This window comes from Diabrotica undecimpunctata, chromosome 6, assembly GCF_040954645.1.
Source record: "Diabrotica undecimpunctata isolate CICGRU chromosome 6, icDiaUnde3, whole genome shotgun sequence".
NCBI lineage: Eukaryota > Metazoa > Arthropoda > Insecta > Coleoptera > Chrysomelidae > Diabrotica > Diabrotica undecimpunctata.
In genome coordinates, this window is record NC_092808.1 from 94800276 (window position 1) to 94819199 (window position 18924).

An 18924-nucleotide genomic window follows, 5' to 3' on the forward strand; every position below is an offset into this window, starting at 1 on the left:
GTCAGTCCATCTGGTTGGTGGCGTCCTCTGCTCCGTATTGCATCTTGCCTTGGTCTCCACTCCAAAATACGTTTTGTCCATCGGTTGTCTGCTAATCTCGCGACGTATCCTGCTCAATTCCATTTCAACGACGCGATTCTTTCGATAGTATCTGTTGTTTTTGTTCTAGGACGTATTTCTTCGTTTGGGATTCGGTCTCTTAGAGAGACACCCAACATTTGGCGCTACATAGCTATTTGAGTCACGCGAATCTTATTAACTACCTTTTTGGTGAGTGTTAATGTTTCTGCTCCATAAGTGAGTACAGGTAACACACATTGATCATTTTTGATGTATATTGGTAGATCCGATTTAAATACATAGTTTAATTTACCAAACGCTGCCCAGGCTAATCGTATGCGACGTGGGAGCTCAGATGTCTGGTTATCTCTGCCCAACCGAATTTCATGTAATAGGTACTTATATGATGCAGTCTGCACAATATTCCTTCCATTAACAGCATTATTTCGATTTAGCACCAGATTAGTCATTATTTGTGTCTTGTTCATATTAATCTTTAGCCCGACCTCCAAGGAAGCGTGATATTATAATTTTTTAAACATTATTATTGCATCATCCATACGATCGCCTATAAAGATGATGTCATCTACAAATCTCAAATGACTGAGCTTCTCTTCATTTATGTTGATACCATGCTCGTTCAGATGTGCCTTCTTACAAGTATGTTCTAAAAGCGTCGCGTGAATACCTTTGGAGAGACTGTGTCTCCTTGCCGTACTCCTCGCTGTATACATAATTTATTCGTTTCTTGTTCAGATAGTCTTACGCTAGCTGTGGCATTTCGGTAGATATATTTAATTATGTTAATGTAGCGATGGTCTATTCGGCATTCCGTCAATGCTTTTAACATTTTCTGATAGCTTATGGTATCGAATGCTTTCTCGTAGTCGACAAATATCAGTGCCAATGGTTTGTTGTATTCTGCAGACTTCTCTATCAGATTCTTTATCACTAGTAAGTGGTCGTTAGTGCTGTATCCCGATCTAAATCCAGCTTATTCTCTAGGCCGATAGAAGTCTAATTTAGCGTCCAGTCTTTTTTTTGATAATTTTTGTGAAAAGTTTATATATGTTGGAAAGCAAACTAATAGGACGGTAGTTTTATGTCTCCTTGCTTGTGTAATAAAGTAATGACTGCATTACTCTATTGAGAAGGAGTTTTTTCTTGGTAGATGCATTCGGTGAAAAACTTAGCCAAAGTCTGGATAATTTTATTTCCACCTAGTTTGATCGCTTCGATCACTATTCCGTCATCGCCCGGGGATTTGTTATTTTTCATTTCTAAAAGTGCCGTTTTGATTTCGTATGGAGTTATTTTTGGAATTAATTCTGATCCCTGGTTTGTGATTTTGGGCAGGGTTTGGCAATGTTTCCATCTTTTTTTTTTATTTTGTACATATTTTTGTTGCCTATGTTGTTTGTATTTCGCCTTAAAACTTTTAAACTTTTGTTCTCTTGAATTATTTTAGTTTCTCTTGTATTGTTTTCTCTTACGTCTTTTCTCATTGAATGGTGGATATCTTTATTTAATTTCTTCATTGTTGTGTAGTTGGAGCCGTATTTTCCGTCAACTGTCTTCTTTTACCTATTAGCTCTTTGGTATTTTGGCTAAGTTTTTCTTTATGGGTCAGAACGGTCGGGAAGCACTGCCTTTCCGTTTCTTTTTGAGCCTTCATTTGCTTGATCTACATCTTCTATTTCATTTTCCAAGTCTTGTATATGTCTGGTTAGTGTATCTTCATACAGGTAGTTGTTTTCTGAAGGAATCCATTTTTTTTTCCTGTTTTTAGGATCATCTTTGTTCTTTCTAATTTGACATTTAATAGTATTTTAGCTCAGATTAATCTGTGGTCGCTTCCTATCGAATATTTGTTGAGTACTTTGATGTCTTTGATTATTTCTTTTCTATTTGTTATGATATAATCAATTTCATTTTTGACACTGCCATCTGGGCTGATCCATGTCCATTTACGCTGAGGCTTTTTATCGACAATTCATCATGAATACATTTTCCTGGTGTAAGAAGTTCAGCAATCTTTGCCCTCGTACATTTCTTTCGCCGTAGCTATACTTACCCATTGCTACTTCTGCATCATCTTGTTTAAACCCCATTTTCGCATTAAAGTCGCCCATTATTATTGTGTAATATGCTGGTGTGGTGTGTAATGCTGTTTCTAGGTCTTCATAAAATTTTTCATTTTCTTCATCCGAGTGGGTAGTCGTTGGAGCATATGTCTGGATTTTCTTAAGGTTATATCTTGCATTTAGTTTGAAGATGAGATATACAATCCTGGGGCTTATGCTGATAATTTCAACTATATTTTGCGTGTGCTTTTTGTGTATAATGAATCCTACTCCACCATTTGAAGTATCTTCTTCACTTCTAAAATGAAATAAGTGTCTTGATTTAACAGTAATTTGAGCTTCTCCTCTTCGTCTTATTTCACTGATGCCGATGATGTCCCATTTTATGTTTTTCAGCTCTTCCGCCAGTTCCATCATCTTCTGGTCTGATATAAGAATTCTAACATTGTATGAAGTAATATGTATTATATATGTAACAATCGATGGTAAAGCACAATGCACGGAGCCGAGTATGAACTACTGCGTCTAGTGAACTTTCTGCTGTTTACTCTACTTTTGGTACGTTTTATTGTTTTTTACGGGCATTAGTCCTCCTTCCATAGCTTCTTTGCGTATTTTAGAAATAGTACTAGAACCTACTCCCGTCATATATCACTTACTTTATCGATTAAAATTGTTAAACTCTTTACAACACCACTCTTTAAATCTGGATGATAATTAAATACATTTAAAATAAATTGTTTTACATGGATCTCCAAAATATTCCCTTGGCGTAATTTTTGAATTTTCATTTTCAATGAACATTAAACTGTGAAGTCAGAATAACTACTAAACAACCACAAAGCCTTGTTATCATTATAGGTACGAGGTACGAAGATAATTAGTTTGTAATGATCATGATTCTAATGGCATTTTGTATTCTCACCAAAAAACAATTAACCTGTAGTTTAATATAATTAAAATAATATAAAATAAAATTATTATTTGTAAATAATATGTATTTATTTAATTAAAATCATTTTCCCTACTTTTCATATCTTTGTTGGATGGGAATTTCTGGTCAGTTACGTTAGAAAAAATTCATTTTAATTAATTTCTCTGGAAAAGAAAATATAACCCTGAATCGCGGTTGTACTTGTCTTGGCACCGGTGCACTTCTATCTTCTATTCTGTCCATAAGAAATAAGTAGCCCTATCTACGCAACGTTCGGGTGTTACAATTTATTTAAGCGAGGTGTATTAAGTCAAGTAAAAATAGGAGTCAATCCACCGCGTTCCAATGCTTCAGACCACCCCTTTCCCCCCTATAGCACTCTGATGCGCGATAGGGGCACAACTATCAGCCAAATGCTCTTTATGTGGGAGTCATGGGAATAGAGGAGTCCTTGGGCCCTACGTGCCCGGGTTTTTGTTAGTTTTTTTTTGTTGGCTTGCGCCGGTTTTTGTTAGTTTTTTAATTTTTTTGGTGGCCGAGTCCGTTTTTTGTTTATTTTTTTGTAGGTTGCCTGAAACAAAAAAGTCATAATTACTACAATGTCTATACTATAATATTAAAAAATATATGCAAATATGTGACAATATAGAGTTTGTCCACTTAAGGCAACTGGGCCCACGCTGTACTTTGCGATTGCCGACGAGTTTTTTGAGCTACGAATTATCTTTTTTGTGCTTTGTTGTTTTTTGTAGTGTTTTCTCTCTGGTGTTTTGTTTTCTCTCTGGTGTGTTTATTGATTTTCTCTCTAGTACGTTTGATTTTATTCTACTATTTGTTGTTTGGATCTTTTCTGCTTCCATCTGTGGAAAGCGTTGTACCTCATGATCTCTCGCAATATGTGACTTGGATGGTTCTCTATCTCCGCGAACTTAGTCCTTGCTTTTTCCTTCATTATTTCAATCACTCTAATTTGTTGTAATTCTCTGAAGAGAAATCTTTCTGCAACATATTGTCGCTGGCCTGAACCCTCGGGAATGGCGGAAGGTGGTCCAGTCGCACTATCCATAGCTGAAATGGACCGGAGCAGGTAAGGGTTACGGTCCGTGGACATATAGGCCGTATATGCCCAGAAAACTAGAAGGAAATACCTTTTTAAAGAAATACAAATGAATGTTTACTAAAACTAAGAATCTGCAAATAAAGTGTTATAGAACTAAGAATCTGTAATAGAAAGTTATTAGTTATCACACCTAAGACTAATTAATGCAAAAAAGTAAAAGTCCCAAAAATTTCGGAAAAATTTGAAATGTCTACTAATTCGATTTCGTCCAAAATGTGATAGAAGTGTTCGTCGTGGTGACTTCGGGACGAATCAACAAACACATGTAACAAAATATCAATACAAAGCAAGTTATTGGAAATGTTCGACTATCGAAAATTTCCTAAAGTCGATGAGACCTAAAGTTATTTTTTATACCAAAATATTTTAAAGTCCAAAAGTAAAATAAAATGTTTGAAAAATATTCTAAGTTATTTTTATAACGAAAATATTTCAAAGTCCCTAAAAGAGAAATAAAATATTAGTAAAATTATTCTGAGTTATTTTCGGTCTGAAAATATTTCAAAGTCAATAAAGATAAATAAATTATTAGAAATATTTCAAAGTCCCTGAAAGAGAATAAATATTAGAAAAATATCCTAAGTTATTTTACATCCGAAAATATTTCAAAGTCCCTAAAGGAAAATATTTGTCAGAAGGAAAAGAAATAAGTGGCTGAAAGAAATATTATAAAATTCTTCTAAGTTCCGTTCAAGAACTGAATCTGAATCTGAACCTGAGAGAATCTGAAAGAGAAATAATTTTACAAAATTATCCCAAGCCTAAATTCGTCGAAAAATACCAAATAAATAAATATGAAAAATTATTCTAAGTTCGTTTATGAACTTAAAATTAAAATAACAATAATTTACGAAATTATGCTAAGTTAAAATTCCCTGAAAATATCGAATAAATCAAATAAAAAACTATTCTAAGTTCGTTTAAGAACTGTCCAGACCTGGAGCCCTGTCCAGACCAGAACGAACTTTTGGCCGTCGTGCACCTATACTTATATGAAGTTAAGTAGGTCAAGTGCTCCATGGCGTTCTGCAATTGGAGCTTGCACGACAGCCAATGCTCAATTTTGGGCAATACCATTGGCAACAATTATGGTTGCAATTCGATCAATCTTAAAGCCGGAATTGGGCTATTGGCGACAGTATCTCGGTACATTGACTGTTTCTCTTAGGCTGCTGTTATCTGCCGCTTGTATTTTCTTTTTTGCCGTGTTACATATGTGTCCCCATGCGAGAGATGCATATGTTAGTATAGGAAGAAGTATACTATTTATTAATCATTTTAGTTTTCATTCTAAGTTTGCTTTTTCTTCCTGCTAGGCCTCTTATTGATGCTTTTGTCATGTTGGCTTTTTGTATTGTAGCGTCTACGTGTTTATTAAACGTTAAGGCTTTGTCCATGATTACTCCGAGGTATTTCGCTTCGCTTTTCCACTTGATGGGATTGTTTTGCAAAGTCACTTGTTCTTCTGGTCGTTGGTGTCTCTTTTTGAAAAATACAGCCTGTGTCTCTTCGGAGTTTATAGCGAGTTTCCATTTTAAGCTCCATTCTTCTATGTCATCTAGCGCTGTTTGTAAGTCTTTTACCGCTATGTCTACGTCTTTGTGTTTGGCCGCTATCGCTGTGTCGTCGGCATAGAGGCTTAGGAATGTACCTGGTATTCTAGGTATGTCTGCTCTATATATTGTGTACAGTAGAGGTGACAGTACCTCTCCCTGTGGCACTCCAGCCTCCGGGACTTGTCCTATCCGAACTCTGAAACTACGATTGCTCAATTACGAATAGATTAGTCTTGTCATTACCCGCTGTAACCGTATCTTCTCATTTTGTAGATCAGTTCTTTATGCCAGGCTCTGTCGAAAGCTTTGCTTACATCTAGGAAGGCAGCAGTATACTGTTTATCATTAAATCCAGCTACTATGTACTCTGTTAATCTGAGTACTTGTAGCTCACTGGAGTGTTCTGATCTGAAACCGGATTGAGCTTCGGGTATTATATCTAATCTGTCTGAATAAATAGTTATGTTAAATTATAACAACTAAAATATATTTTTTAAATATATTCTACCCAAAATTTGATGGGTTTAGTATACACTTCCACGAATAATTCTTCTTTTTTTTTAAGAAAGAAGTCTGCAATAGTAACATAGTTGAGCTATTAATACTGAGAAGTAGGAATTGTTGTGTTGTAGGTTTCCGACAATGAATCTGTCAAAATGTGTCCGAGAGTCCGAGCTAAGCGAATAGAGTTTAGACGCATTTATGTCGCATATACGGACGTTTTACACATTTGGTCCCAGTGAAGATAGCCTCAAACGGGTTTGACAGAATGAAATATTGGTGTTTGGCAGTGTTGAAATTTACATTACAAATGAAATATACGCAATCAAAAGCAATAGGATATTTAAAAACTAATACTTAATAATTACCAAAACAAGAAAAAGGTAATAGTTTTAAAAGTAAATATTAAAATGTCATTATAAATAATAAAGTTAAAAAGACATCTGTTGCAATTTGGCAACTGGTGGTTTGAAGATTCTGACTCTATTGCCAAATCTATCAAAAAGCAATTGCCAAAAAAAATTTCTAGTAATTAATTAATTGCAAATAATATCAAACGAAACAAATACTAATTCACAAATGTTTTATATAAGGTATACAATTGCAGAATCAATAAAATAATAAAAATGTACATTTTAGATTTTAAAAGCTTTCTCTCTTTGTATTTGAAGCATATAACATATACATTATAAGGACATGGCAACACTGCCAAAGCAATACGCAATATTTTGTTCTGTGAAACTTAATTGACACCTAATTTGAGGCTAACTTCACTGGGACCAAATGTGAAAAACGTCCCGCCCCGCCGCATATGCTTAAGTGTGCTTAAGGGCATAGTAAATAATTTTCTTTCTACATCTACATTTCCAATATATTTATGCAGTTTATAGTTTATATGTCAGCTTCAGCTATGGAATTTAAAGTTGAAATTAAGGAAGAGTTTGTTGAATATAACCAAAAAAATATAGAGAGTCAGCTATCGACATCAATAGATCTGAAACACTTCAAAAATGAATCCGAAGATATCTCAGGTAAGCCAAGTAGTAAAAAGCGTTTATATTCTTTGGTAAAAATTAATGATAAATACTGTGATCTAATTGGAAATTTATTAGAAATGGAACTAAAAGCTACAATTAAGGAAGAGTTTCTGGAAGGTGCACAAGGATATAATATAGAGAGTCCGCTATTTACATCCCCAGATTTTGAAGACTTGATTAATGAATCCGATAAAGATAACTTAGGTGAGAGAAGTAATAATGATAAGTAGGGAGAATTTATTTTTATAGCTTAAATGACATCACTTATGAGAGAAAATAGGTTACAGCTTGGTTTTTACCATAAAATTTACTTTAATTTCTATTTTCTCCTTTTTGCTCTTGTCACATAACTGGAATTTACTTTTTATTTTAAGGGCTATTAACTTGTTAGAGGTTATATTGAGTTGTATTCATTGATAAACATATAATACAAGATAGACTGATCATTGCAATACCAGCCTGTTTCCCCAGTGCGCCAGAGAAAACTAATATAAAGTAGTCCCTACATATTTCTAATTTGAAAGGTTTATTAAATACATGACCTAAATGACCAGTAAGAAGGTAATGTGGTAGATAAACCTGACCCTTAGACAGAGATGCAGAGACTGCTTTGTTTCAGTTTTCTCAGTCGCCCTGAGAAACCATTTTTTATTAAACATCAAATTTTAACTTTCTACTGCCTATATATCTATAAATGTTTACTTTATGTAAAAGAGGAAATCAATACATTTCCAGTAAATTCAGACAATCACTGTTATAATACAAGAAGTGCCGAATCTTTATGAGTTCCTAAACACAGAACATCCAAATTTCAAAATTGCTTCAGATATATGAGACTGACCTTATACAATCATTTGCCAAAAACTGTGAAAGAAATACCACTTTCCTCTAATTTAAAAAAAAATATTTTACTTTAAAAAATGTTTTAAATTAAAAAAAATATTTACTCTTAAGAAAAGCATATTATTGTATAAATGAACATCTTGAGGACAAACTGCAGTAACTTCATATTTTACTTGTAAAAATGTTATTTATATATTTTATGTTTTGTCAATTTTGTTACACTGTGAATATTGTATTAAACACATTAATGTTTTTTATACTGAATTCTGTAGTGATGTATCCTATACATTTATTTTGTATGTCTTAAAGGATTGGTTACGGTCTATACTTCAAAACACTCCTCCTGAGGGTGGCTGCATAAACTCAAAGCGTGGCGCCGTGGCCGTCGGCTTAAAACTATCATGAAAATTTCATAATGAAATATGTAGTTAGGGGGAAGTGGGAAAGGAGTATGAGCGGGTAACTTTGCATCTACGCCTAAACAAATTTCGATGGCATTGAGTTACAAACTGTCTTTTTTTTTGTTTTTTCACAATAAAATCTTTATTTTTAATATATTAAATTGTTAAATTTTTAATTTTAAAACTTAAAAATGTATGATATTTACAATATTCAAAGTATTTATTTTTTTAATTGTATAACTTTGAATTCAAAATAGGTTTGTTCCAACACAACGAAAAACCGTCACATAACTTTTTATTATACTGTTTTTCTGCCCAGAAATTAACGAAACATTTTTAAAAAATTTCGATTAAAAAAAAAGTATTCAATGAAAGTTTTTACTAAATTATGAAATTTTCCATTTCGCCGAAACTTCCAAACTTCCATTCCATCCATAATTTTTTAATAACAACAAAAAGCATTCCTGATTTATTTTTGAAATATTTAGCAGTACCTTTTAATGAACAGTATAATATGTGAAAATTTTTACGCTGTATGGGTACTATTTAATCTTGTTTTAAAATAACAACTAGTAGTATCTAAAACAATTTTCACAATGAATGAATATTGGTGAAATTATTACAATATAGTCTTAAACGGATTTATACTTAAGATTTGTACATATTTCAATTAAAAATTTGAATCATAATAATTTTTCTAAAAAGATTAATTTATTAAAAGTTAAAATAATATTATTTTCTCTAAAAAATTTTATAAAACGCAAAAATTTAATCCTATTCTACGACCACGCAGCATCTACATATAAAAATATCTAAAGTTGCATTGCATTGGAAATTTTGGATTCGGCATAAGAAACACAAGAGGAGAAAAACTCATGGAATTCCTGGAACAAGAAAACATGTATTTTATGAATACCTTCTACAAAAAGAAACCTAACAGAAAGAGGACATGGGTCGCACCTAACGGAACTACCAAAAATGAAATAGACTATTTTCTCTCAAAGAACAAAGGAATATTTGAAGACGTTACAACAATAAACAACGTAACAACGGGTAGTGACCATCGTATAGTCAGAGCAAAAATAAATATTAACATGAAAGAAGAGAGAAAAAGGATTTAAAAAAAAAACAACAAGGATAGATGCCTTTAAACTAAGAACAAATGAAGAGCAATTCCGAGAGGTCTTAGCGGATAAGTTCGAATCTGATCCTTCACATAATCAAGATCAAATTGACGAGATTAATAAAAACCTTCTCGCAGCAGGACTGCAGGTCGCAAAGAAAACTAGGACTAAAGAAGACAAAATAAGCAATGAAACTAAACAGCTAATGACGGAAAGAAGACAACTACTAACGCAAAACAAACGCCATACTCAAGAATACAGAGAACTTAATAAAACAATTAGAAAAGAACTAAAACGCGACATACAAAAATGGAACGAGAACTTAATAGAGCGAGTCATTGAAAACAACAGAGGCTTAAAATGTCTAAGACCCGCACTGGGAGTTCAAAAAATCATCAAAATTAAAGACGCCAGCAATAAGGTAGAGAAGGACAAATATAAAATAACAAATATTGTCGAAAACTTCTACACATCCTTGTACAGCTCGCAAGGCCAGCCTAATGAAACAACAAAGGAGAACGTTAAAAGAATAATAAAAAACGTGGGATCAGAAGTACTACCAAATATAAAGGGATTCGAAATAGAAAGAGTTTTAAAAGAACTAAAAAATAATAAAGCTCCAGGACACGACGGTATAATTGTCGAGCTCTTGAAAACAAGCAAGACATTAACAATCCCTGTACTAACAGAGCTATTTAATAGATGTCTCCATAATAGCAAGATCCCTAAAGACTGGAACAAGAGTCTAGTAATAAATACTCTTACACAAAAAGGGAACAAATGTGAACTACAGAATTATAGACCTATATCGTTGCTCAGTCAAGTATACAAACTATTTATGAGAATTATTAACAACCAGTTAACCTACAAAATGGACAATTACCAACTGGTTGAACAGGCCAAATGAATACCAACTACCCGTATTTCTTGCCTTCGTCGTCTATGAAAAGGCTTTTGATAGTATCGAGATGTGGGCCATAGAACAAGCTATTAATAATTGTAGAATAGATTCGAGAGATAGGCAACTAATACATAATATATATGAAAATGCAACTATGATAGTACAACTAGACGAAAATACAAATCCCATCCCCATTAAGAGAGGAGTGAGACAAGGAGACGTAATATCGCCAAAGCTTTTCAAAATAGCCCTAGAAGGTCTTCAAAACTACAAATTGGTCAACCTATGGCATTAACATTAATGGGAACAAGTTAAACCACCTCAGATTCGCTGACGACATAGTGATTATAGTGAGCACATTTGAGGAACTGCAAATTATGATGGGGGAACTAGCAGCCAGCTCCCAATACGTCGGCCTAAAAATGAATATGAAAAAAAAAAAAAACAAAAATAATGACAAACACAGATGACCCCAGACATATAACTATAAATGGCAGTGACATAGAACAAATCCAGGAATATATCTACCTAGGCCAAATCCTGAGACTTGACAAAGAGAACCAAAGTGCGGAAATTACTAGAAGAGCAAGACTAGCATGGGCAGTATTTGGAAAACTTAGTTGGATAGGTACTTAAGAACCGCAAAATACCCCAATACTTGAGGAGCAAAGTGTTCAACCAATGCATCCTTGGTTGCATTGGTTGAACACTAAACCTGGACCCTAACCTAGGCTAACAGAAAGAACAATGGAAAGAGCAATGTTAGGTATATGACTGTCAGATAAAAAGAGGAACGACTGGGTAAGATCCAAAACAAAAGTCGAGGACATAGCAACAAAAATTGCCAAACTTAAATGGAGCTTCTCGGGCCACACTGCTAGACAAAAAGATCAACGTTGGAATACTACAATACAACATTGGAGACCTTACGAAAGTAAACGACCAAGAGGAAGACCACAGATGAGATGGGTTGATGATATTAAAAGAATAGCCTGAACAAATTGGAAAGATGTTGCTCAGGATAGAGACCGATGGAAGGAGTTGGGAGAGGCCTATGTCCAAATATGGACGACAGAAGGCTAAGAAGAAGAAGAAGAAAGTTGCATTTATTGCCCCACTCTTTCATATTTTAGAAGCAATAATAGAGCTGACATGACCGCTCCTTAGTGGTACCATGTGCGTCCCACCCTGTCTAACCTTTGCCGACTTTCAAAAATAACAGTGAACAATTCTTCTATAAGCGTCTATATTCTATGGTATGACTATGACTATGACTGGGGAACATCTAATATTATATGACTGTATTCATTGTTTTCTATTATAATTATTTTATATACAGGGTGATTGATTAGTGTGATAAAGCTTAGTAGATCCGCTGTAATAATAGATAGCAATAAAAGTTAATAACAAAAGTTGTAGGCAAGTTTGAAGTTCATATTATAAAATTAGTTAGAATGTTACAGGTTGTTTGATAACATAGTGGCAGACCAAACTTATATTTTTTTAAATGGAACATCCTGTATTTTATTTTATATTCAAAATCTTCTTTACTTCCCCATCGCAACAATATGAAGATTTATTATGTTATATGGGATAAATACAAAGATATAATCAATTTTCTATGAAAATCATAACAAGTTCAACCCCCTGTATAATTAAAAAGAAACATAGTAACAATTATCTATTGCCGCCACATTTTTTTATTGATTGTCAAAATTTTTAAACATGATTTATATTGCTAATTTTCTTTATATTGAATACAGGGTGAGTCAAAACGCAAGTACATTATTTTCTCAGTAATTTTAGATAGTACTCCCTGTATTTTATGTCACTGCCACAAAGTACCAATACCATATTTTTATTCAATGTTCCTTATGTCTAAATTTATTATATTTTGAGGTATATAGATTTTTCAAAGCAAATTATTGTCTAAATTTTTACAAATTTTATGTAAGTCATGACTGAATTGTTTAAAACTGACAGTTTATTATTACTGATTATTAATCAAGTAATCAATGTAACAAATTAAGAAAGAAAAATAATTTATTATTAGTAAAATTTACAAATAAAACACAATAGAAAATACAGCATTTATGGAAAAATTAAAAACTACTTTTAATATTTAATTGTATAAGGTGTTCAAAATAACCTCAGTAACCTAATAAAAGATTACGAAGCATTTGTACACTAACACTTCAAAATAGATTTTGTATTCTACTACATTCTTAATACCACCCTAACAAAATGAATAATTTTATTAAATTCTGGTGATCTTAGTGGCTATGCTGTTGGTCCATTTCTTCCAATCCATCTATCAGGAAACTGATTGTCAAGTTTACCTTGAATCAATGCATTAGGGTGAATAATATGGATAACTGATTTACTAAAAAAATCTAAATACATCTCACCATTTCCATTTTCTTCAAAAACGACATGGTCAACAACAATACCTTCCCACACATTCAGCGACTCTCTAGTTTGACTGTGTGTAACTAGGTGGTATTAAGTAGTTGTGACATAATAGTTAAAGTTGTGCTTATTAACAGAACCGTTTTTATGTAATGTAGTTTCATCTCAAATAGTACTGAAGACATCTCTCTGATGATTGATTTTATCTAAGACCCATTCACGAAATACGATTCTCTTCTCAAAATTCTCATGAATTATTTGTTGGTGAAATTGAATATGGTAAGGGTACATTTTATTTTTTGCAAGAATTCTTTGCACAGAGTAGCAAGTTAGTTCTTTTTCTTTGGAAATACTTGTATATGGATTTTCAGTAACTGACAGCAACACACTTATTTTGTTTTCCTCTATCACAATACTTTTCGTTCACTCGTATTTTTTATACATAACTGAACTATTGCGGTTTAACCGATCCTTCAATCTTTCAAAGCTTGCTGTTGTAGGTTGTCCCCTCTCAGGAAACTGTGATAACTTCTTACTGATAATAACACATTTTTATTGCATTCCTCCAATATCCAGATCATATCTACCATTTCATCAACAGTAAAATTCATCTTATCTATTTAGTTAGTTTAAAGACAAACAATTATGGTGAACTGTTTTAGACAATTCAGTCATGGCTTACTTAAAATTTGTAAAAATTTAGACACCAAATTAATAATTTGCTTTGAACAATGAAAATATCTCAAAAACTAATAAATTTAGACAAAGAGAATATTAAATAAAAAATTGAAGTATGGTAATGGAACTTTATGATAGTAACATAAAATACAGGGTGTTTTATTTATAATTACTGAGAAAATAATACACTTTCGTTTTGACTCACCCTGTATTCAATATAAAGAAAATTAGCAATATCAATCATTTTTGATAATTTTGACAATCAATGAAAAAATATGGCAGTAACAGACTGTTGTTATTGTGCTTCTTTTTAATTATACAGGGAGTTGAACTTGCTACAATTTTCATATAAAATTGGTTATAACTTTGTAAATACCGTATATTAAGGTAACACAATTTTATATTGTTGTAATGGGGAAGTAAAGAAGATTTCAAATATCGAATAAAATACAGGGTGTTCCATTTTAAAAAACATAAGTTTGGTCTGTCACTTTGGTATCGAACACCCTGTAACAATTTAACTAATTTTTTATTGTAAATCTCAAAGTTGACTAAAATTTTTGTTATTAACTTTTATTGCTATCTATTAATATAGCGGATCTACTGAACTTTATCACACTAATCAATCACCCTGTATTATACTGGTTATAGTAATATACTGGACCACTGGACTGATAAATACATGTCATTGATTATAGAATAATCAAAGTTACTCACCGATATTCAATTACACTAATGTCGTCCTCTACAACCGAGATTTCGGATTCGGTTTCGCAACTCTCCCCTGTTTTTGCGTGTATAATCAATTTATCTACGTCATCTTGCAGGTAGTTCGCGGTCCACATCTCAACGTCTCATCACGGACTTCAACCAGGGATGCGTTTGTTAAGGGGTTGTCAACAGGCGTAAAACAGCCGACACAACGATGCCCCCGATTTGTTATAGTGCATGCGGGTAGCGAATTGGGCTTTGTGGAAGGTGCTGCTATTTGGTTTTTACTAAAGAAAAAAAACTTAGCGGACTATCATGACGAGACCGATGGTCCTATATTTCACCACTGGTTTAAGGAAAAGCTGCTTTCTAATCTTCCTGAGAAAACTGTTGTGGTGATGGACAACGCTTCATACTATTCGAGGAGAGAAGAAGTGATTCCGACACAAGCCTTCAATAAAGATCAAATTAAGACATGGTTGCTGGAGAAAGACATCTTTTTTGAAGAAGATTATTTAAAATCGGAGCTCATGGAAGTCGTAAACACATACAAAGAAAAATACATAAAATGTAAAATCGACGAGATGTGCAAAGAGAAAAGTGTTGCCATTTAGAGACTACCTCCATACCATTGTGAGTTAAATCCAATTGAAATGGTATGGAGTCAAGTCAAAAGACCTATTGCCTCACACAACGCAGAGTTTACGACCCCCGCTATGGAACAATTAATAAGAAATGCATTTGGTGTAGTAACAGTGGAAAACTGGAAAAACTATTGTAAACTTGCTATTAAGGAATAGCAAAAATTTTGGGTTATTGACGGGTTGATGGACGATATTGATCCTGTGGTAATAAATGTGACGGTTGACAGTGACAGTAATGAAAGTAATAGCGATGATAGAGAAGATGAGGATAATGTTATTATGCAGAATAAATTATGTGATAGTGTGCAAATCGACGGACACAAAGTGCCATAACCGAAAAGTCTGTAAATAATAGTCCGGCAAAAATGAAAATTAGGTAATAGTGCGAAAAATTTCATATAATATAACATTTATTGGGACACCCTGTATATTTCAAAATAATTTTAAAATGTAGCATTTATCAACTTACAAAGTAATAATTTAAAATTTTAAACATTTTTTTTATTCTTTCGCTGTAATCGTCCGTTCCGTTAGTGGTGATTCACCCTGTATTCAAGGAAAATTTTTGTGTATGTAATTGTTGTTATTACTAACATTAAAATAAAATTAAAGCTGCACTTGTTTTTTTTAGTTACATCTTATCTAAAGCGTTAATAAATAAGTAATGGTAAACAATAATTAAATGTAACTATTTTTATTAGACTTATAATAATTACATACCTATATCTGTCAATTAAAGAAACAAGTATTTATAATGCATTATTTTGTATTCATTTATACATATCCTTTTATTAGTGAAATTAATTAACTACAACTACACGGTGCAGAATACGGCTATGATTAGAATGAATCATATATCGACAATCTAATAGCAACATGTGAATGAGAGTTTTGGCAACGCTGATTATGCCCATCCGTAATTACAAATTAGATGCTTGGAGGTTTTTATATCCTAATTAAGACAAACAATTTGATAGCCATACTTGGCTGATTATGTTAATGATATCTAGTAATTTGCAGCGGAACTTTTTCAAAAGAAATGTTACTCTTCGAATAATATTTAATTTTGCATAAATCGAGAATTATTTATTATGACTTTAATCTGCGCATTTTATTTACTTTTATATTATATATCATGCTGACGTTTTATACGCAAAATTCATATTTTTCGTAGTCAATAATTCATCAAAATGCTTAGGTATATATTTTCAGGAATTATTCAAATTCGTTTAATGATATTACTTATAAACAATACGATTATTTTTTTGACATCACTACATAATATTTTCACAATTTTTGTATAGTTTCGTAAATCTACTTCGAAACTTGTATAAAAAAATCGCTACTTCAAGTACAAAACATTCGAAAAAAAAATTAGTACTTTCCAAGCTATTTATTTATTTCGTGGAGTGTTCAATTATTATAACTTTTACAATACTCTTTTATTCTACTGTATACATAATATAAAATATTATACTCGCCCTGCCGAGAGATGAATTTTATCCAAGCCGGTCTTGTGCGACGCTCAAAAGTGAGCAGTCAAAAGTGAGCAAGTCAGAAGTGAGCAATCAAAACCTGGCGAAGGCCGACAACCCTGGGCGTTTATTTTCCATAAGAAAAGCATTGCCCTATCTTAGCCGTACTGGACTCCCAGTGTGAATATTACTATAGTACATTCGAGGAAACTTCAGCTAACGGGTTATTAATATATAAATATAGACGATTTAGACTTTTTAGTTCGTCTTAAAATAAATATTGTATCGTGCAAGTCATAATAAATTAAGTAGTTGCGTTCTAGTTTTTTTAGTGTTAGTTGTTTGTAAATTAAACTAAGTGTAAAATAAAATAACTGTATAAATTAAATAATAAAAACTCAATAAATTTGACATTAGTAAAATCGTTACAAATTGGTGTTAAGAAGTGGAATATTGACATAAATTGTGTGAACATGTCGGAGAAAAGGCTGAACTTATACAACGACTAAAGGATACCTTGAGGCTTTGATCCAGAAACTTATGTATTTGAAGATATGTTCTGCTGTGATTCCATCGATCACATCGACAGAAAATAAAATTTCTTATATTTTAAAAGTTTTTTCCGATGTGGCCAAAGTTTCTGGTGATATAACATCTTAGAAAAACAAAGTTTCGGATGATATCTTCAAAGTTTTGACGGACATTTGTTTCTCTGGAAAGCAAATTTTTAACGAAATTCCGTTTCTGGAAATCAAAGTTTCCGCTAACATCTCTTTAAGGTCACTTCTGACCTGTACGATAAAATATCTTATTAAACATCTTATAAATCCACAAGGAAAATAATTCCTGCAGCTGGCTGTATACCACGTATAACAAAAAGAGGTTAATCTTTGTATGTGGGTATATTTTATTTTATAAAAACCCTTAAAAGGGCAACATTAAAAATACGAACGTTTTCGGAACAACTGTTACATCATCAGGTTAAAATACCTAAAATAAGTATAAACCATTTAATTACAGCAAACGTGGTTTAAAATTTTGACTAAGGTTAAAAAAAGCAAAATGGTTATACTTACAGGTTACCATGCCTGAGCCACCAAAATATTTGGGTAAAAACCAAATATTTGGGTTTCATGGTACATTGACATTTTGTTTTTGACACCGTTCATGGGTATCTTATCAATCAGTTACCAGCTGAAGTCCGTTTGAAGAGGTTTACTCTCTGGACACTGGAACTCACTTAAGCATGGGTGTATGTTACCTGAAGTAAAATTTAATTAAAATATTAAACATCATATAATATTATCAACATCATGTACAATCTTTGGTAACACATTACATTTTAAAGGGTTTTTACCCAAATATTTTGGTGGCTCAGGCATGGTAACCTGTAAGTATAACCATTTTGCTTTTTTTAACCTTAGTCAAAATTTTAAACCACGTTTGCTGTAATTAAATGGTTTATACTTATTTTAGGTATTTTAACCTGATGATGGAACAGTTGTTCCGAAAACGTTCGTGTTTTTAATGTTGCCCTTTTAAGGGTTTTTATAAAATAAAATATACCCACATACAAAGATTAACCTCTTCTGAACTTCAGAAAGGTTAGACATTCTGAAATTTCAGAAAGGATTAGCCAAACTTTAACACCAGCTAGAGAAGGTGTCACGGAATTATAGCTTCGAAACTGGTAACTGGACAAGAATATACTGTATGTTGCTGATCAACCACACAGACTTTTTAATGCTGGTGAAACAGCATTTTTCCTTCAGTCAAAGGGAGATAAAGTTTTAGCAAAAAAGGGTGAAAAAAAATGTTTACAGTGCAGGAGGAGATGGGAAGGGAAATCTAACTGTACTGATAATCGCTAATACTGCTGGTCAGTTTGCTCCTCCAATGGTTTTATTTAATTACATAAGAATTCCGAGTTATATATCATCAAGTGTTCCATGGGCAATTGGTACTTCAGAAACCGGGTGGATGGGTGGACACACTTTCTATGAGTACATATCCAACATTCTTGTGCCTTGGCTTCATAAAGAGAAAATTGAATGGCCCGTTTTGTTCTTTGTCGATGGCCATGTGTCCCATATGACTTTGCATCTGTCAACTTTTTGTACTAAAAATGGAATAGAATTGATCGCCCTGTATCCAAATTCTACGCATTTACTACAACAAATGGATGTAGGTGTATTCAAGCCGCTGAAAAGACCTGGAAAAATGAAGTACAAAAGTGGAGGTTTGATAATTCTGGAAATAAGTTACAAAAACAACATTTTGCACCATTATTGAAGAACGCATTAAAATCTATTTCTCAGCAAACCATCACGAATGCGTTTAAAGCTACCGGCGTGTGCCCTTTTACTGTTGAAAATTTCAAATTTGACAAAATTTCACAGCACCAGGTTGTTGTGAGAAATATTAGGAGCAACACAGCAATATTTAT

The 18924-nt window shown here is 32.8% G+C and overlaps 1 protein-coding gene across 3 annotated transcripts in view; it reads left to right on the forward strand.

The window, feature by feature from the left end:
- Positions 1-6995: 6995 nt before the first annotated feature.
- LOC140443582 (uncharacterized) overlaps positions 6996-18924 on the forward strand; it is a 31114-nt gene continuing 19185 nt past the window's right edge. Inside the window, exons 1-2 of one of the 3 annotated variants that reach the window (XM_072534923.1) lie at positions 6996-7286; positions 7368-7496. In XM_072534923.1, the coding sequence (XP_072391024.1) occupies positions 7133-7286; positions 7368-7496 (283 nt within the window). In that variant the 5' untranslated portion in view covers positions 6996-7132. The remainder of the gene's footprint in view (positions 7287-7367; positions 7497-18924) is intronic. The other 2 variants (XM_072534922.1, XM_072534924.1) reach the window with 2 other exon arrangements.